The sequence below is a fragment of the Rhineura floridana genome, chromosome 3 (assembly GCF_030035675.1).
Source record: "Rhineura floridana isolate rRhiFlo1 chromosome 3, rRhiFlo1.hap2, whole genome shotgun sequence".
NCBI lineage: Eukaryota > Metazoa > Chordata > Lepidosauria > Squamata > Rhineuridae > Rhineura > Rhineura floridana.
The window spans coordinates 230,058,819-230,078,016 of NC_084482.1; the positions used below are offsets into that span (position 1 = coordinate 230,058,819).

Consider the following 19,198-nt stretch of genomic DNA (forward strand, 5'->3'; position numbering starts at 1 on the left):
GGGAGTTCCAGAGGGTGGGGGCCGCCACTGAAAAGGCCCTCTCTCTAGTTCCCACCAACTTAGCTGATTCCTCCAATCCCTCCAGGCGACATAAAAGGATACTGTGGTCAACAGTATCAAAAGCCGCTGAAAGGTCAAGGAGGACAAGAAAGGTGAATTCTCCCCTATCTAATGCCCTCCTCATATCATCTACCAGAGCGACCAAGGCTGTTTCAGTTCCGTGACCAGTCCTGAAGCCCGATTGGTATGGATCTAAGTAATCCATTTCATCCAAGTGTGTCGACAACTGATTAGCCACCACTCGCTCAATGACCCTGCCCAAGAATGGTAGATTCGAAATTGGGCGAAAGTTATTAAAAACTTGGGGATCTAAGGAGGGCTTCTTCAAGATGGGCTTAACAATTGCCTCCTTGAGGGCTGATGGCATCACACCCTCTTTCAAGGATGTGTTTACCACCGCCTTAATCCCCTCACCCAACTTCTCTCTGCAGCTCATAATGAGCCACGATGGGCAAGGGTCAGTTAGACAGGTGGTAGGCTTTACAGTCAAGAGCACCTTGTCCACATCCTCAGAAGAGAGAGGCTGAAAGTGATCCAAACATACCAGCGTTCAACTGGCCAACTCTGGCTCATCTACCGTATCCACGGTGCACGGGATCGAGCTCCGTAAGCGTTCGATTTTATCAACGAAGTGCTTAGCCAAAGTGTCACAGGAGGCTTTTGACTGTTCCAAGGGTTCCTGAGCAACTGGACCGACCAGGCTTCGGACCACTTGGAACAACCTCCTGGGACAGCACTCTGCAGATGCAATAGAGGCAGTAAAGAAAGTTTTCTTTTCTGCCTTTATTGCCACTTGGTAGGCAGTTACTGCTGCTCTAACTTGTGTCCGGACACCTTTGGAGCGGGATTTCCGCCACCGGCGTTCTAGTCATCTCACCTCCTGTCTCAGAGTACGCAGCCGTGGTGTATACCATGGAGCTAACTGAGTTCTGTTCAGGGGGAGAGGACGTTTCGGAGCCACCCGGTCTAACGCCCCGGTGATCTTTCCATTCCACTCCATCACCAGGGTTTCGACCGGGCGGCCTTCAGCAGGTTCCAATTCCCCTAGCGCAGTCAGGAATCCATCAGGATCCATCAGGCGCCTGGGGCGGACCATTCTAATAGGTCCATCACCCCTGCGGAGGGGGTGCAGCAGCGAAAAGTCCACGTTTACCGGATGGTGATCTGACCATGACACAGGGGTGGAAAGAACCACTCCCAACTTCAGAGCACTTCTCTCCTCTCCCAGGACAAACACAAGGTTGAGAGCATGACCGGCTACATGGGTGGACCCAGTATTACTAAGGTGCAGTTCCCAGGAAGCCATGGTTTCCATGAAATCCCGAGGGGCTCCAGTGAGGACAGTCTCAGCATGCACATTGAAGTCCCCCATAACCGAAAGATTGGGGGAGAGCATCCGTACATCCGCAACCACCTCCAGCACCTCGGCCAGGGAGTCTGCCGTGCAGCGGGGCGGGCGGTACACCAGCAGGATCCCCAAACTGCCCTTCGGGCCCAACCTCCATGGCCATGCTAGCTGGGGTGATGGGAGTTGGTGTCCAAGGACATTTGGAGGGCACCACCGTGGCTACCCTTCCCTTGAGTGGAAAATTAAAATGGTGTCTCATGGCAGGGGGCGTTAAAGGGGCTGGATTAGGGCAGGCATCTCTAATGAGACCTCATCTCCCTGAGAGGACTGCATGCTGATGCCAGGCCTGATTTAACTGGGCTCTGGTTTATCTGTGACTGGCTTGAGAAAATTGAAGTTTGGATTCAAGGTCAAGGGTTGCAAGCAACAAGTCGTTCTTAGCCCCAAACATTAAATGATCTTGCATGGTAAGAACATGAAACCCACCACTAACCCCCAGTTCCATCAGTGCTGCTAAAGGGTGCATGCTGCCACAGCCACCACAGCCACCTCCCCCCCCCCACGCTTTTCTGCTTCATTAGGCCTCTCCTTGTGGGCTTCTAGTAGCATCAATAAAGCCTTGAACATTGTCAATGGCTTCCCTGTCTGAGAAGAGGCTGGGGGGCAGCAGCTAGAGCCAAACAAGTGGCTGTTAATCATGCTGCCTGTGCTGTAGCTAAAGGGGGATGCGGTGTGTGTGTGTGTGAGAGAGAGAGAGAGAGACAGAGTGTGTGTGAGAGAGACTGTGTGTGACTCTGTGTGAGAGACTCTGTAAGAGAGACAGACACAGAGTGTGTGTTTGTGTGTGTGTGTGAGAGAGAGAGAGAGAGGGGGGGGGCTCATCCAGATGACTGCAAAATGTGTGACATGCCCACTATGTATGTTCATTATTTTTCGGTCATCCAAATGACATCTTGTGCTGTTACGCATTTTCGCAGGTTAAATCTGCTCCTTGCAATACCAGCAAAAATGTGATTTGCTCTTTGAAATCAGGAATCATCCGCTGTGCCTTCAGGAGTTAGGATGCAATACCGCGGACTTTACAGCTGATGGGTGATTCTTGGGTGTTTCCCCTTGCCCCTTCTCCTCATTCCAGCCAATCACGTATCTGCACTTTTGCACATGTGCAAGAATAAGCCCGGGAAAATTGAACCAAACATCGCAATGGTGGGGTGTTGGGCGGGGTCTGCAACTACTGCGCAGATGCATTTTATTTTTTGCCAGCCTGCAAACTGGGCGGCCGCTCTGAGTGAGATCTGCAATGCACACTAACCAAGAAAGGGGTGGTGGTCGGTTTCAGCCTGCCTCCGGAAAGCTTTGTCAATTTCATTCTCTGTGGGAAGGAAAGGGAGAAGAGGGGGGTGACACGTTTCTTGCTTTTTTGGAGAAATAAGTGCAATTGCCAGCATGTGTATCTCCTTAAATATCAATAAAGGCAGAAAAGCATACATTTGTTTAAGTGTAATATCGCAAATTACCTGGGAATTTGCTTTCAGGACCAGAACTGAACTGGCCTCACAGTCCTTTCACTCAAAAGTCATCTGCTAGTTGGAGCCCCCCCCCAAGAAGGAGCCCCCACCCACCCTGGCCTCCAGCATCAGCACCAAGCAGAGCGTGTGGAGGCTGGGAAGGGACGAGGGTGAGCCTTCTTTGCAAGAGAGCGGAGACCAGGAATTTCCTGCAGCTCCCGCTTTCAGCTCGGCCACTAATAATGAATGCTAACTGAATGGGCTAAATGGGGCATCTTCTGGAATGGGAAGCTCTCCTGGAAGAAGTCCTCCTCCACATCCATGTCTTCCACTGGAGAAAAAGAGATGGCATGGGGGGGAGAGAAAGAGGGAGGATTGGCTTGGAAGGAGGGCAGCTGGGAGCCCCCCAGTCAGTGTGGTTGTCCTAAGGAAGAAGGAGGCTGCCCCAAGGACAAGGTCCCCAGGAGACAGACGGGGACCTTCTGAGCCCCCTAAACCATCTCCTCATTTACACTCTGCCTTAACAGGGACATGCTGGGCCAAAAGCCATGAATCCCTGGAAGGCAGGAAGGCATTTGACCTGACTGGTGGATTGTCTGAACCTTCCCCTGTTGAGTAACATAACAAATTAAACCAGAACTTGCAGACACAGAGCAGTTTTAAAAATGAGAGTGAACTTGTCACCTGGAGCCCCAGTCTAATCACAGGCATCCCTACGACAGCATGCATGACAACGGTGTGCTCTGATTTTACCTGTGCACATTGAGAAAAACAGTGCAAGTATTGCCCGGAGAGTCTCCCCTCTGCTGGTCGCAGGAGATAAGCGGAAGGCTCCCAGCTCACCAGCCCCTCTCGCCTTTCCTTTCAGATGAGGAAGGAGCAGACAGCCAGTTCTTTCCCTTCCAGAAGGCCGGCTGGGCTCCTGGCCCTTCCCAAGACTTTCTGTTCTGGTTTACCTGTCTTGCTCTGCCCCCCAATCCCCAGTCCCTCACTTGGCACCTGGATGAAGAATGAGTCTGAGACTGATGTGGGATGCGTTCATCTGGGCAACTCCACGCTGGTGTAGTCCAGCATCACCCAAAGGGCTCATAGATGCCATATACTTCCAAGAAAGATTTTTTTTTCTGGTGGGGTGGGATGAGGACCTCCCAAGTCCTACCCCGTTTTCTAATCCAAACTCTCCTTTCAGTACATGCTCCCCTCTTTCCAAAAACAATAAATAAATTTTACATACTGATTTCTTTCCACCGGTTTTTATCTTCCTTTAAGCTCTGGGTATTTTCATCATATTACACAGCATAAAGGGAAACAGTTCAGGAAACATGTTGCTCTGCAGACAAAGTCCCTGCCTGGTGCCACCTTGTTCATGGGGCCAAATTCGGGGTGGGATGAAAAGTGGGGGGTGGAGGGCTGGTGCCTTCATGCCCTGCTCTGGGCTTCTCTGTCTTCCCACTGCAGTGAAACAGATGTCAGAGCACAGGAACCCTCTTCTGTCTGATCAGGGAGGGGGCTCTTCTTATTTTCAACACCTATGGTGGGTTGTGTAGAGCACCAAACACCAGTCCCAGAGCAGCTGTCAGTTGGGGCACAAATCATCCATCACTGGCCACAGAGGAGAGAAATAGAAACTCCCTTTCCCAAAATGCAGCGGATTCCAGGTTGTCAGAATGTTTTGACTACCAGATATGTTGGATGTAGTTGGATTTGTAACTATACTGTTTATTTGTGTTGTTTTGTATTTTATTGTGGTATGTCCCATGGACACACAGCCAGTGTGGTGTAGTGGTTAAGGTGCTGGACTATGACCTGGGAGACCAGGGTTCGAATCCCCACACAGCCACGAAGCTCACTGGGTGACCTTGGGTCAGTCACTGCCTCTCAGCCTCAGAGGGAGCCAATGGTAAACCACCTCTGAATACCGCTTACCATGAAAATCCTGTTCATAGGATCGCCATAAGTCAGAATCAACTTGAAGGCAGTACACACACACACACATGTCACATGGAGATGTGAGGGATGCTGGCAGTACATAAACACTTTTAAACAAAAGGGGGGAATGTATCAGCAGAGAAATGCTCTGGCTCTTCCTGAGATTGGCTTGCTCTGTCAGTCCATGGAAAAAGAGTTTCCTGCGTCCGCAGACAGGTCAAGGCCATCTTTTGAAACTTCACAATGAAAGAATAAGTAGAATGGGAATCCACGGAGCTCGATCTATTTTAAATCTCTCCTAGAGGGCTGGAGTGGCAGACTCCGTGACACCCTTTTTGCTATGAGTAATTCTTATTCAGAATTCTTATTCTTAATCATTTTCTTGTTATGTGTTTTTAAGGGATAGTTGTCTTCTCCTTCCAGGAGGCTGTGTGGCTGTTCCACTTCTCAGCCCCCCACATCGCATGGGTCAATTGCATAAACAGCAGCAGAAATCTCATGCCCCCATCTACACTCTGCCCCTCATCCTCCCACCATCTCCAGATGCAGGAGTGACTCTGCTTGAAACGCAAGAATGCAAGAAGACAATAAGGGATGCTAAAAAAGAATTTGAAGAGCACATTGCTAAGAATATAAAAACCAACAACAAAAATTCTATAAATACATTCAAAGCAGGAGACCATCTAGGGAGACAATTGGACCCTTGGATGATAAGGGAGTCAAAGGTGTACAAAAGAACAATAAGGAGATTGCAGAGAAGCTAAATGAATTCTTTGCATCTGTCTTCACAGTGGAAGATATAGGGCAGATCCCTGAACCTGAACTAACATTTGCAGGAAGGGATTCTGAGGAACTGAGACAAATAGTGGTAACGAGAGAGGAAGTTCTAAGCTGAATGGACAATATAAAAACTGACAAATCACCAGGCCCGGATGGCATCCACCCAAGAGTTCTCAAAGAACTCAAAGGTGAAATTGCTGATCTGCTAACTAAAATATGTAACTCGTCCCTTGGGTCCTCCTCCATGCCTGAGGACTGGAAAGTGGCAAATGTAACGCCAATCTTCAAAAAGGGATCCAGAGGGGATCCTGGAAATTACAGGCCAGTTAGCTTAACTTCTGTCCCTGGAAAACTGGTAGAAAGTATGATTAAAGCTAGATTAACTAAGCACATAGAAGAACAAGCCTTGCTGAAGCAGAGCCAGCATGGCTTCTGCAAGGGAAAGTCCTGTCTCAGTAACCTATTAGAATTCTTTGAGAGTGTCAACAAGCATATAGATAGAGGTGATCCAGTGGACATAGTGTACTTAGACTTTCAAAAAGTGTTTGACAAGGTACCTCACCAAAGGCTTCTGAGGAAGCTTAGCAGTCATGGAATAAGAGGAGAGGTCCTCTTGTGGATAAGGAATTGGTTAAGAAGCAGAAAGCAGAGAGTAGGAATAAATGGACAGTTCTCCCAATGGAGGGCTGTAGAAAGTGGAGTCCCTCAAGGATCGGTATTGGGACCTGTACTTTTCAACTTGTTCATTAATGACCTAGAATTAGGAGTGAGCAGTGAAGTGGCCAAGTTTGCTGACGACACTAAATTGTTCAGGGTTGTTAAAACAAAAAGGGATTGCGAAGAGCTCCAAAAAGACCTCTCCAAACTGAGTGAATGGGCGGAAAAATGGCAAATGCAATTCAATATAAACAAGTGTAAAATTATGCATATTGGAGCAAAAAATCTGAATTTCACATATACGCTCATGGGGTCTGAACTGGCGGTGACCGACCAGGAGAGAGACCTCGGGGTTGTAGTGGACAGCACGATGAAAATGTCGACCCAGTGTGCGGCAGCTGTGAAAAAGGCAAATTCCATGCTAGCGATAATTAGGAAAGGTATTGAAAATAAAACAGCCGATATCATAATGCCGTTGTATAAATCTATGGTGCAGCTGCATTTGGAATACTGTGTAAAGTTCTGGTCACCTCATCTCAAAAAGGATATTATAGAGTTGGAAAAGGTTCAGAAGAGGGCAACCAGAATGATCAAGGGGATGGAGCGACTCCCTTACGAGGAAAGGTTGCAGCATTTGGGGCTTTTTAGTTTAGAGAAAAGGCGGGTCAGAGGAGACATGATAGAAGTGTATAAAATTATGCATGGCATTGAGAAAGTGGATAGAGAAAAGTTCTTCTCCCTCTCTCATAATACTAGAACTCGTGGACATTCAAAGAAGCTGAATGTTGGAAGATTCAGGACAGACAAAAGGAAGTACTTCTTTACTCAGCACATAGTTAAACTATGGAATTTGCTCCCACAAGATGCAGTAATGGCCACCAGCTTGGATGGCTTTAAAAGAAGATTAGACAAATTCATGGAGGACAGGGCTATCAATGGCTACTAGCCATGATGGCTGTGCTCTGCCACCCTAGTCAGAGGTAGCATGCTTCTGAAAACCAGTTGCCGGAAGCCTCAGGAGGGGAGAGTGTTCTTGCACTCGGGTCCTGCTTGCGGGCTTCCCCCAGGCACCTGGTTGGCCACTGTGAGAACAGGATGCTGGACTAGATGGGCCACTGGCCTGATCCAGCAGGCTCTTCTTATGTTCTTGAAAGATCTGACAAATCCTGACATGCATTATAAAATCCCCAAGCTGCTGCAGCATTTTCCTTTCATTTGGAAGGCTTCTATTCTTTGCAATATTCCTCATAGGCCCCATTCATGATTTCCATGGGGCTATCTCTTTTAAAAGAACTATTACCCCACACGCACCTTCCCTTATTCATCAATGATTTCTCTACTTTCATTAGGCGCTCTACTGGATTCATAAAGCATTTCGTTCCGTCCATGGCTGCCACTTTTGCCATAACTTAGAAATCTCCAACACCAAAAGCCAAATGCAAAGAGTTCAACAATGCAGACACAAAACAACCAAACCTAGTTTCAAAATAAGTTCAGGGATGAGCCAACTTCAAATGCCACATTCCCAGATCAAGTCACTCATGAGGAAAGCTGTTGCCCACCAGCTTTTTCCCCCAGATTGACTCTCAAAAGGAAAAACAAGAGGGGGGTTTCTAAAGGGACAGGAACCTGTTGGGAGTCTCTGCCAGCCAGAGCCCTGAACCTTCTCAGTGCAAATTGCATTTCCACTCAAGCCACTTGCAAGGCTTCGTTCCCCAGGATTTTGCGGAAGGGGAGGGAGACACAAGTGTTATCAAGGGCTTTCAAAATGGATGGGACCCAGTTTAGGGAACCCCCTTAGTAGCTTCTGGCCACTCGTGGGTTAACCTTTTCTATCCAGTATCAACTTTGGCCAAACACTGTGCCACAATTGCTACCACTGTTTGCCAAAGCTTTGTTACCAGGGACAGAGGAGGAGAGAAATAGCCATGTGCCAGGGAATTTCTATACCTTAACCTCTAAATTACCACAGCATTTAAAGGACATTTCCCCACTTATTTTAAACCAAGAGACAGCGAAACATAAAAATAAAGGAAAAGAAAATCACACCCATTCCAGACACATTCAGAACTTGGCTACCTGTTTCCCTGCATTGCAGGACTGTTCACACATTACTTTACTTCCTGCAACCCTTGCTGCCCACCAGTCTCCGCCAGTCTGTTACATTTGCTCTTGGGAACCTGAGTGTGTGAACTTGCCACGTCCCTGTCCCATGAAACACACCTCCTTGAGAGGAGGGGGATCTCTTGCTAGGGGTAAGAACAAGCGCTTTGCCCTGAAGTGTGCCTAAATGGTGCGTATATATATGTATCCCAAGAAAGGCAGGTACACACCAGACTAAAGCAAAGCTTGATTTTATTGAGAAAAAGAGTAGAACAGCGTTACAGAATTACTTGGGTGCGTGGCAGCATTAATCATTGATATCCTAACCCATTCATAACTTTAAACTAAAGAGATTAAAGGACCCTATTCCTATTAAAAGTAGGAATGATTACCTCTCCTAGGCCCTGAGTGGGCGGCTGAATACAGCTGAAGGTATGTGGAAGAGCTCTGATCCAAAACCAGGAAGGAATCTCTTGGTCTCAAGGGTTTGCTCCAAGACCCAGAGTCTTCCCGGTTCTGTCCCTGCAGTCCCTCCATGCATTCCTTGACAGCATAGTACACAGGGTGGAGCTCGGATCTCTCTGGCCCCCCTTCTCCTTCTCTCTCTAGATTCAAGCCTCATTTTTAAAAGACTTTTTCCACTCTCCCCCTCCTGCAAAGGAGGGGACTGGGAATCTGCTGATTTTGTGCGCGTGTGTGTGTGTGCCTGCATGAGAGTTTCTTACTAACCCTGAAAAACTAAGGCTCCTTATAATGAACAATGGAGGATTCTACTGTGAGTGAGGGAAGTCTGCCAAAGAAGAAGATAACATTTATGCCGTAGCTTTTGGTTAATTTTGTTTCTTAACGGTGCCCTTGTTGTTCTTCGCACAACACCTATGGAACTCATAACCAGCAGACTTCCCAGGAGGATTGCTCCGCCTGTGACTGCCTCTGAGACGAGCTCCCGTCTCAGAGGAAGCTTTTTCAGTTTTAAAACTAGTCAGAAGAATTTTTTGACTGGTAAAAACTTTCTCCCAGGCAAGGGAGAAATGAAGAGATCACCCACTGAAGTTTCGTTGTGTTTGTTGGGGACTGGAATTCATCAGGATCGCCTATGAACGAAGGTGTAGCCAGCAGCGTCGGACGGAGACAGGGAATTCAAGCAAGCTCAAACTGACTAAGCGAGAGTTTTTTTTTCTTTAAAGAAAAACGGATTTTAACAGGCAAGCATTCTTCTGTCTACTCTTATCATTCTTATCATTGTTACAGTAAAATAGATTTGTTAAAGAATCAGCAACAAAGAATCCCTGGGTGAGTTATACCTTTCTCTTTTATACACGGAATTAAGGAGGAAGAAAATCAAAAAAGCTTATCTTTGTTTTTATTGCAAAAAGCTGGCATGGAATTGAGCATTATAAAGATACAAACGGATGAGGGGCATCTAATCCGAGGAAAATCTGATTAATATGAACATTTGAGTACTATATGTCTGGGACTATTTTTTCTGGTCTACTTTATTTTGACGAATCTGCTTATTCTTTATGCCACTAACTATTTTGATGCTGTGAGCTAAATTTGTTTTGCACTCTTGGTAACATAAGAGATAAGGCAGTTTGTGCTGTCTAGAAGATGATGTCAACAGGCTTGGAATATTAACTCCTTTGTTGCTGGAAAAAGAAATAAATTGCTCTTTGCTTGGGAATAGTGGCTATATTGGAAATTGAAGGGTTGTTGTTTTTTTCCGGTCTTAAGAATGACAATCAAGAAAGTGGCCGAGACCCTGGATGTACAGGAAGGGGTTCTCTCTCTAAATATGTTTCAGAAAATAATGGATGAGATTAAGATAACGAAAGAAGAATTGAGACAGGGCAGACAAGAGATGAAAATTGAATTTGGCAAAATGAAACAGGAGCTGAAAGAAATAAAGGATTCTATGAGAAAAGAAGATATAACTGGACAAGTAACAGAAGATGAAAGAAAAATTAAAGAGAAGGTGCAAGTCCTGGAGATTGGAATAGATATATCAAATGTGGAATTGGAAAAAGATTTGGATTTTATGGCTGTGATGGATCCTAGTGACAAAGATTATTGTTTGGAATTCAGTGCTGGCTCTGAAGGAATTGGTGAAGATATCAGAGATAAATTTATCAATGTTTCAAAAAAATTCCTGGACTGGAATGATCTGATGGAACCTGAAATAGAGAAAGTTTATAGAATTAATTCTAGATATGTGACAATGGAAAAACTCTCAAGAGATGTGCTAGTGCATTCCGTAAAAAAGAGGAACAGAGATATGACTTTACAACAATATTTCAGTAACACAGTCAGAATTGATGGCAAGGAAATATTTGTGATGAAGGAAATTCCTATCAGACTCTTACTATATGACTATGACAGCAGGATTATGTGTGCAAGGATGGATGATGGAAGATGAAACTAACACTGATAATGGAAGAATAGCTGTTGAAACTACTGGATTTACTAGACTTGAACAGATGGATTAATTGACATGCCTATTTGGAGAAAAATCGAAAGATATATTCCTCAAGGACTGGAAACCTCTCTTTGACTTTTTGTGGAAAGAATAAAATGAAATGATGTTAATGAGATTTAATGATTAATCAAGATAACTACTGGAGGAAAGTGATTCTGTAATATATTAAGGGACAGGTTTGTTATATACTATAGACCTATAGCTGGTTTACGACAAATCGGAAGTCAATATTTTTTATTGTATTAGTTATTAATTTGTTCTTTTTCTTTTTTGTTTTGTTTTGTTTTTGAAAACTTGAATAAAAAATTTATGTCGAGGAACTCGTAACCAGCCATACCAGCGGGGCAGGGGTGTGAGAGGTGGGGGTGGGAGTTATAGTTCATGGCCCTGCACCTCCTGGGTTCCACTTGAACCAAAATGGGGTTAGCCAAGCAATCGTAACACTTCTTTGATGAGAAGTAAGGTAGCTACTCTGACTGAATCTCTTTCCACACTCCAAGCATCGATAACATTTGTCCCTTGTGAGTTCTTTGATGTTGTGTAAAGGAGCTACTGCACCTGAAGGTCTTTCCACACTCCAAACATTTATAAGGTTTGTCCTCTGTGTGAGATCTGTGATGCGAAGTAAGTTGGTCACCCCGACTGAAGGTCTTTCCACATTCCAGGCATTTATAAGGTTTGTCCCCTGTGTGAATTCTGTGATGCAAAGAAAGTTTACTACCACACCTGAAGCCCTTTCCACACTCCAAGCATTTATAAGGTTTGTCTCCTGTGTGAGTTGTTTGATGCAAAGTAAGGCTGTCACTCCGACAGAAGCTCTTTCCACACTCGAAGCATTTATGAGGTTTTTCCCCTGTGTGACTTCTTTGATGCAAAGTAAGGTTTCCACCCTGACTGAAGGTCTTTTCACACTCAAAGCATTTATAAGGTTTGTCCCCTGTGTGAGTTCTTTGATGCGAAGTAAGGGCGCTACTCTGACTGAAGCTCTTTCCACACTCCAGGCATTTATAAGGTTTGTCCCCTGTGTGAATTCTGTGATGCAAAGAAAGTTTGCTACTACACCTGAAGCCCTTTCCACACTCCAAGCATTTATAAGGTTTGTCTCCTGTGTGACTTCTTTGATGCGAAGTAAGGCTGTCACTCCGACGGAAGCTCTTTCCACACTCGAAGCATTTATGAGGTTTTTCCCCTGTGTGACTTCTTTGATGCAAAGTAAGGTTTCCACCCTGGCTGAAGCTCTTTCCACACTCCAAGCATTTATAAGGTTTGTCCCCTGTGTGTGTTCTTTGATGCGAAGTAAGGGCACTACTCTGACTGAAGGTCTTTCCACACTCAAAGCATTTATAAGGTTTGTCCCCTGTGTGAATTCTGTGATGCAAAGAAAGGTTGCTACTACACCTGAAGCTCTTTCCACACTCGAAGCATTTATAAGGTTTGTCTCTTGTGTGAGTTTTGTGATGCAAAATAAGGTGGCTACTCCGACTGAAGCTCTTTCCACATTCCAAGCATTTATGAGGTTTTTCCCCTGTGTGAGTTCTTTGATGCGAAGTAAGGGCGCTACTGTGACTGAAGCTCTTTCCACACTCCAAGCATTTATAAGGTCTGTCTCCTGTGTGAGTTCTTTGATGCGAAGTAAGGCTGTCACTCCGACTGAAGCTCTTTCCACATTCCAAGCATTTATGAGGTTTTTCCCCTGTGTGAGTTCTTTGATGTGTGTTAAAGATGCTACTGTGGCTGAAGCTCTTTCCACACTCCAAGCATTCATAAGGTTTGTCCCCTGTGTGAGTTCTTTTATGTTTACTAAAGGCACTACTGTGGCTGAAGCTCTTTCCACACTCCAAGCATTCATAAGGTTTGTCCCCTGTGTGAGTTCTTTTATGTTTACTAAAGGCACTACTGTGGCTGAAGCTCTTTCCACACTCCAAGCATTCATAAGGTTTGTCCCCTGTGTGAGTTCTTTTATGTTTACTAAAGTCACTACTGTGACTGAAGCTCTTTCCACACTCCAAGCATTTATAAGGTTTGTCTCCCGTGTGAGTTCTTTGATGTGAAGTAAGGCTGTCACTCCGACTGAAGCTCTTTCCACATTCCAAGCATTTATGAGGTTTGTCCCCTGTATGAGTTCTTTTATGTTTACTAAAGGCACTACTGTCACTGAAGCTCTTTCCACACTCCAAGCATTTATAAGGTTTGTCCCCTGTGTGAGTTCTTTGATGTGAAGTAAGGTGGCCACTCTGACTAAAGCTCTTTCCACATTCCAAGCATTTATGAGGTTTGTCCCCTGTATGAGTTCTTTTATGTTTACTAAAGGCACTACTGTCACTGAAGCTCTTTCCACACTCCAAGCATTTATAAGGTTTGTCCCCTGTGTGAGTTCTTTGATGTGAAGTAAGGTGGCCACTCTGACTAAAGCTCTTTCCACATTCCAAGCATTTATGAGGTTTTTCCCCTGTGTGCGTCTGTCGCTCCTCTTGTCTCTTTGCTCCATCTTGACTCCTCAGTTTCTGCTCCTGCATCTGCTCCTCAGCTTTTTCCAGTGATACTTCAGATGGTTCTCTCTCAGCTTTGACCCCCCCCCAGATGTATCCTGATGGAATGAAAAGGAAAGGAGATAAAATGATGTGGATAAATCCTATGAATATATTATGATTTGTTCTTTGAAAACATATTTCTACAACAACAAACCTTTATTGCAGGACCATAGGCCAACACAGGTATACAATGTTTAAAAAGAGAAAACAAGAAGAAAAATGAACATATATTATCTACAGTAACATCTTTAAAATTATTCAAGTACAGCAAGAGAGAGAGAGCACCAAGCACCCTTAGCGGAGAGAATGTAGGAGACAGATTGGCTAAGCTTAAAACTGCCAGCTTTGCTCCAGACCACGGGGAGTGACCTCGCTGTTCAGGAAGATGAGATGTGGTTCTGCATCCAAAGTTATGGAGAGGATTGGGATTGAACCCTGGAGATGAACCTGTGGGGTTAAAAACAACCCTCTGCTGGAAGTCTGAATGAGTTCCTAACAGCTGAATAGGCTGGTTCCCTGGGAAGGTGCTGGATTTTTCTTCGTTAGAGATTTTAAAGCACAGGTTGGAGGGTAACCTATTGGGGATATTACAGTGTTCCTTTTAAAAGATGGCGTTCGGGTAAGATTCATCGGTTACCTGCCCGTTCGTTTGTAATTTTATTTTTATTTTACCTCTATTTTAAACTAATTAACAAGGGATTTTTAACAAGATATTCTTTTTTAAGATATCAACAGTTAGTAATAGCCTTGTTATAGCCTTGTTATCTTAAATAACGACATCTCCAGAGGAGAAACTCGTTAGGAGTTATATTATCATCATCTTTTGGGAACTATAATGAACTAACAAAGCTAAATACTAAAACAGCATGGTATTAACAAGGAGTCTAAGGAAAGCCTTGGGTGATTTACCTCAGCCTTGGTCTCTGAAGAAAAAACAGCAGAAAAAAAAGTAAACACTAAGAACTTATCTCAAGGCATTTTGCCAGCAGCATTTCAACAAGTTGATTCTTTCCCTCAGGAATTAAAGGGACAAACTCATATTACACAGTTTTGTGTCTCCACCGGAAAAGAAAATTTACTGAAGAAAATCCCTAATAAGACCTATATTAATCACGACTGGTCAGTGAAATACATACCAGTCAATGATTCTTATAAATCTACTGATGATACGGGTCCTAATCTAGCAGCAGAGATAACATCAGCAAATATTGCTGCTAATGAGCGTTTGTATTTTCAAAATGAACTCAAATCTCAGTCATTAAATTCAGTCTTACGTACCAAGAACACATCTGTAGACATAGCAAATACAGCTATTAACTCTGCTGAAGGTGGTCTGGAACATCTTACGAAGACTCCACCTTTTATACCCAATGTATCTGGCTCTTTAAACTGCATAAATAACTTTCTTGATCAACAGGATAATGGTACAGTTATTGATGTCTTGTTGCCGGAGCAGCAGCTTGAGCCTGTAAATTTGTTAAATGCGTCTTCTATTCATTTAGAGCCGACCAGTTATGGCGCAGCTAAAAACAACTTACAATTAGAAGTTCAACATACCTATACTCAAACGGAAACAGAATGAAAAGCAGATGAAATAAGTCCAACAGTTACTGGATGGCTTCTTATGTTAGCCTTCGATTTAGATTCTATGAAATCCTCATTAATTGAGACTAATCATATACTTACATCGGTCCTGGGAATATTGGATAATAAGGGGCAGTTTCTACCAACTACCCAAAACCCCTCTTCTGCTGCTTCATTCCGGCACCCAGACATAATTTCGAAGGAAAATAACCCAATGACGATCAATCCCCTAATGAAGAAATCTACTATGAGAAAAAAGACAACAAAAAGGAAAACTGATGATAAAAATCCAATCTTAAAAAAAAAGAGAAATATGAAAAATTGTAAAAATCGTCGAAGGGAAAAAATGAATTTTAAGAAATTATTCAAATTGCTAGAGCAAGGTCCAACTGCTAACAAGCACTCTGGATTACAAAAAAGTGCAAGAAAACCTCGTCGGAAAATGGAGGGAAATCAACATACAATTGAGAAGGCACCTAAAAAAAAAAATCCCGGGATTTTAGATACAACTGAGTGTTCATTGAAATTACCAGATAAGACCATATCGTCACTTATAAATACCTTTGATATATCTTTAACTTTTCAGAATGGTGCTCTAGAAACCTTTGATAACTTTCAAGATCCATGGACAGAAATCTTGTTGAAACAACCTATGCAACCAGTTTTAAATAACATAAGAACATAAGAACATAAGAAGAGCCTGCTGGATCAGGCCAGTGGCCCATCTAGTCCAGCATCCTGTTCTCACAGTGGCCAACCAGGTGCCTGGGGGAAGCCCACAAGCAGGACCCGAGTGCAAGAACACTCTCCCCTCCTGAGGCTTCCGGCAAATGGTTTTCAGAAGCATGCTGCCTCTGACTAGGGTGGCAGAGCACAGCCATCACGGCTAGTAGCCATTGATAGCCCTGTCCTCCATGAATTTGTCTAATCTTCTTTTAAAGCCGTCCAAGCTGGTGGCCATTACTGCATCTTGTGGGAGCAAATTCCATAGTTTAACTATGCGCTGAGTAAAGAAGTACTTCCTTTTGTCTGTCCTGAATCTTCCAACATTCAGCTTCTTTGAATGTCCACGAGTTCTAGTATTATGAGAGAGGGAGAAGAACTTTTCTCTATCCACTTTCTCAATGCCATGCATAATTTTATACACTTCTATCATGTCTCCTCTGACCCACCTTTTCTCTAAACTAAAAAGCCCCAAATGCTGCAACCTTTCCTCGTAAGGGAGTCGCTCCATCCCCTTGATCATTCTGGTTGCCCTCTTCTGAACCTTTTCCAACTCTATAATATCCTTTTTGAGATGAGGCGACCAGAACTGTACACAGTATTCCAAATGCGGCCGCACCATAGATTTATACAACGGCATTATGATATCGGCTGTTTTATTTTCAATACCTTTCCTAATTATCGCTAGCATGGAATTTGCCTTTTTCACAGCTGCCGCACACTGGGTCGACATTTTCATTGTGCTGTCCACTACAACCCCGAGGTCTCTCTCCTGGTCGGTCACCGCCAGTTCAGACTCCATGAGCGTATATGTGAAATTCAATTTTTTTGCCCCAATATGCATAATTTTACACTTGTTTATATTGAATTGCATTTGCCATTTTTCCGCCCATTCACTCAGTTTGGAGAGGTCTCTTGGGAGCTCTTCGCAATCCCTTTTTGTTTTAACAACCCTGAACAATTTAGTGTCATCAACAAACTTGGCCACCTCACTGCTCACTCCTAATTCTAGGTCATTAATGAACAAGTTGAAAAGTACAGGTCCCAATACTGATCCTTGAGGGACTCCACTTTCTACAGCCCTCCATTGGGAGATCTGTCAGTTTATTCCTACTCTCTGCTTTCTGCTTCTTAACCAATTCCTTATCCACAAGAGGACCTCTCCTCTTATTTACATTTAGTATTTGAAAATTATCCAAAACCAATGGGATTTCTTAAATCAAGATGATCGCAAATTACATTTGTGTAACATTTTAAACCCAATGGTAACGCTGTCTCTATCTGATGTTGTTCAGGTACAATATTTGTATTTTTATGGATGTAATGCCCGGGCTATAGTTTATTTTTCTTCTAACTTGGTTGTCCAAAAGTTGCTTTTGGCCAGATCCGCCCTTTCTGATTTAAATATTTGAGTAAGCAGATATTTTGTAAACAAAGCTTTACCGATGTCATTGATAACAAAATCTATTAACTCTAAAAATTTTAAACAATCTCAGAGGGATTTGTCACTGTCCAATCAACCTCTTATAGTCATTAATACAGAACCGATGGATCAGATTTCATTTGCTGCCCCACCCCAACTGCCACAGGATAGTAACAACATGTTCACTTCTGAAGAAATGGCATTATTAGATACCTTTGGAACATTATCAGATCTCGCCCAAAATGAGATATTGCAAAGATTGGAGGGTCTAAAAAACCACCTGTATGCAATACGGAATCGAACTTCAGATTCCGATCGTTTAGAAAGGGCAAATTCTGTATTAACTTTAGATCCATTAACAAAGATATCAAACCCCATAAAATCTAAGGATTCATGTGGAACGGGAACGCATAATGATCTAACCAAGGAGATAGAAGTACAGATCAATTCCAACCGGATGAGTAGAGAGAAAGGCAAGGCAAAAATTCCACACTTCCTGATCGAGGAAAATAATCAATGGGGAAATTCTCCACGCTATGAATTAGCTAAATATGCAAAAATCGATACACCAGGGCGGTGGGAAAGAATGCGTATATTGGAGGCGGTGGAATTAGGGACACCATTTAACAGTCCAGAGTATAGAAAACTGGAAACCCTTCATGCTAATCAGATAAAACTAGTTACATCCAATCAACCGACCAAAAATGAGAAAGCCCCTAGTCAACTAAAATGAAATAACCTAATTTTTAATGGCTGTATAGCAAATACAGATTTATTTGACGAGATTATATCTACGTGACAGTTATCCTTGCTGTCATGGAATATTAATGGATGGGCTAATAAACATGAGGATCCCGATTTCTTAATTTTTTAAAAAACATATTTCTCGGAGTTCTGTTGACATCAGAGTTTAACTGTCGTACCTCGACACCTTGTACAGAGTTATTTTAGCAGTAGGTGCTTGGACATGTAGTGAAAGTGGGGAGGGCAACTCCCACCCACTGTCACTATGTAGTGAAAGGCTTGAGCCCACCAGTTGTCTGCCTTCACCATCCCAGGAGTCAATCCCCAGCTTTGGGCAATTGATCCCAGCAAGTCCTGCTTTGACAAGGTTGTGCATGCTCACACCACCCCTGCAAGGTAGTAACTGCCACCACCCTTCTAGGTGGTTAGCACTCTGGGGCGAAGGGAATTGCAGAGCCCAGTTGAAACACCAGAGCTTCTCAGGAGAAGAGTATGGATGCACTCCTTGTCCCTTCTCAAGTCTCAGGTAAAACATTCCTCTGTTACATGGTAGTTGTAGTCGAATGGCAAGGACTGAAGTTAGGAACTAAACGCCCTCTCTGGAGTGAACACACGTTGGTTAAGATAATTAAAATTTATTAAAAAGAAAATAAGACTTCCCAGGAGGATCCCTACGCCTGTGCAGCCTCTGAGACGAGCTCCGTCTTGGACAAAAGTTATTCAGTTTTAAATTCAGTCAGAAGGGTCTTTTCTGACTGGGGATAATTTCTTCCGGATAAGGAAGAAATGTGAGATTTCCTACACAGCTTTGCTTTGATTGTTGGAGTCTGGAATTCGTCAGAATTGTCTGTCTTCCAGCAGCTCAGACAGAGCGAGGATTTTTATGCTAGCTCAGCTGGATAAGTGACCCGTTTTTTCTTTAACGGATTAACAGGCAAACATCCTCCTGTCTACATTTATCATTTTCTTATCTATACAGCTAAAGAGATTTGTCACAGTAACAGCAATTAAGATAACCTAGGTGAGGTAAGACTTTCCTTTTTTATTCACGGAACTAAGGGGGAAGAAAATATAAATAGCTTATCTTTTTTTATTGCAAAAAGCTGACATGGAAAATAGCATTTTAAAGATTACAACGGGTGAGGGATTTCTGATTGGAAGAGATAAGAAATCTTTTTGATTTATAAGACTTTTGTATAATATATGGCTGGGACTATTTTTCCTGATCTACTTTTTTTTTTTGACAGATCTGCTCATTCTCTCTGCTACAAGCTATTTGGGTGCTGTGAACTAAAGTTGTTTTTGCATTTCTGGGCATATAAGAGATAAGGG

The 19,198-nt window shown here is 43.6% G+C and overlaps 1 protein-coding gene across 3 annotated transcripts in view; it reads right to left on the reverse strand.

Moving 5' to 3' along the window:
- LOC133381901 (zinc finger protein 420-like) overlaps window positions 1-19,198 on the reverse strand; it is a 71,702-nt gene that overhangs the window by 37,720 nt on the left and 14,784 nt on the right. The window contains exons 2-3 of one of the 3 annotated variants that reach the window (XM_061621475.1): window positions 15,079-15,205; window positions 8,636-13,448 (exon numbers count right to left, since the gene is read on the reverse strand). The exons of 1 other annotated variant lie outside the window; for it this stretch is intronic. In XM_061621475.1, the coding sequence (XP_061477459.1) occupies window positions 11,329-13,377 (2,049 nt within the window). In that variant the 5' untranslated portion in view covers window positions 13,378-13,448; window positions 15,079-15,205 and the 3' untranslated portion in view covers window positions 8,636-11,328. Of the gene's footprint in view, window positions 1-8,635; window positions 13,449-14,670; window positions 14,738-15,078; window positions 15,206-19,198 lie in introns of those variants that run through there. One more of the 3 variants, XM_061621474.1, reaches the window with a different exon arrangement.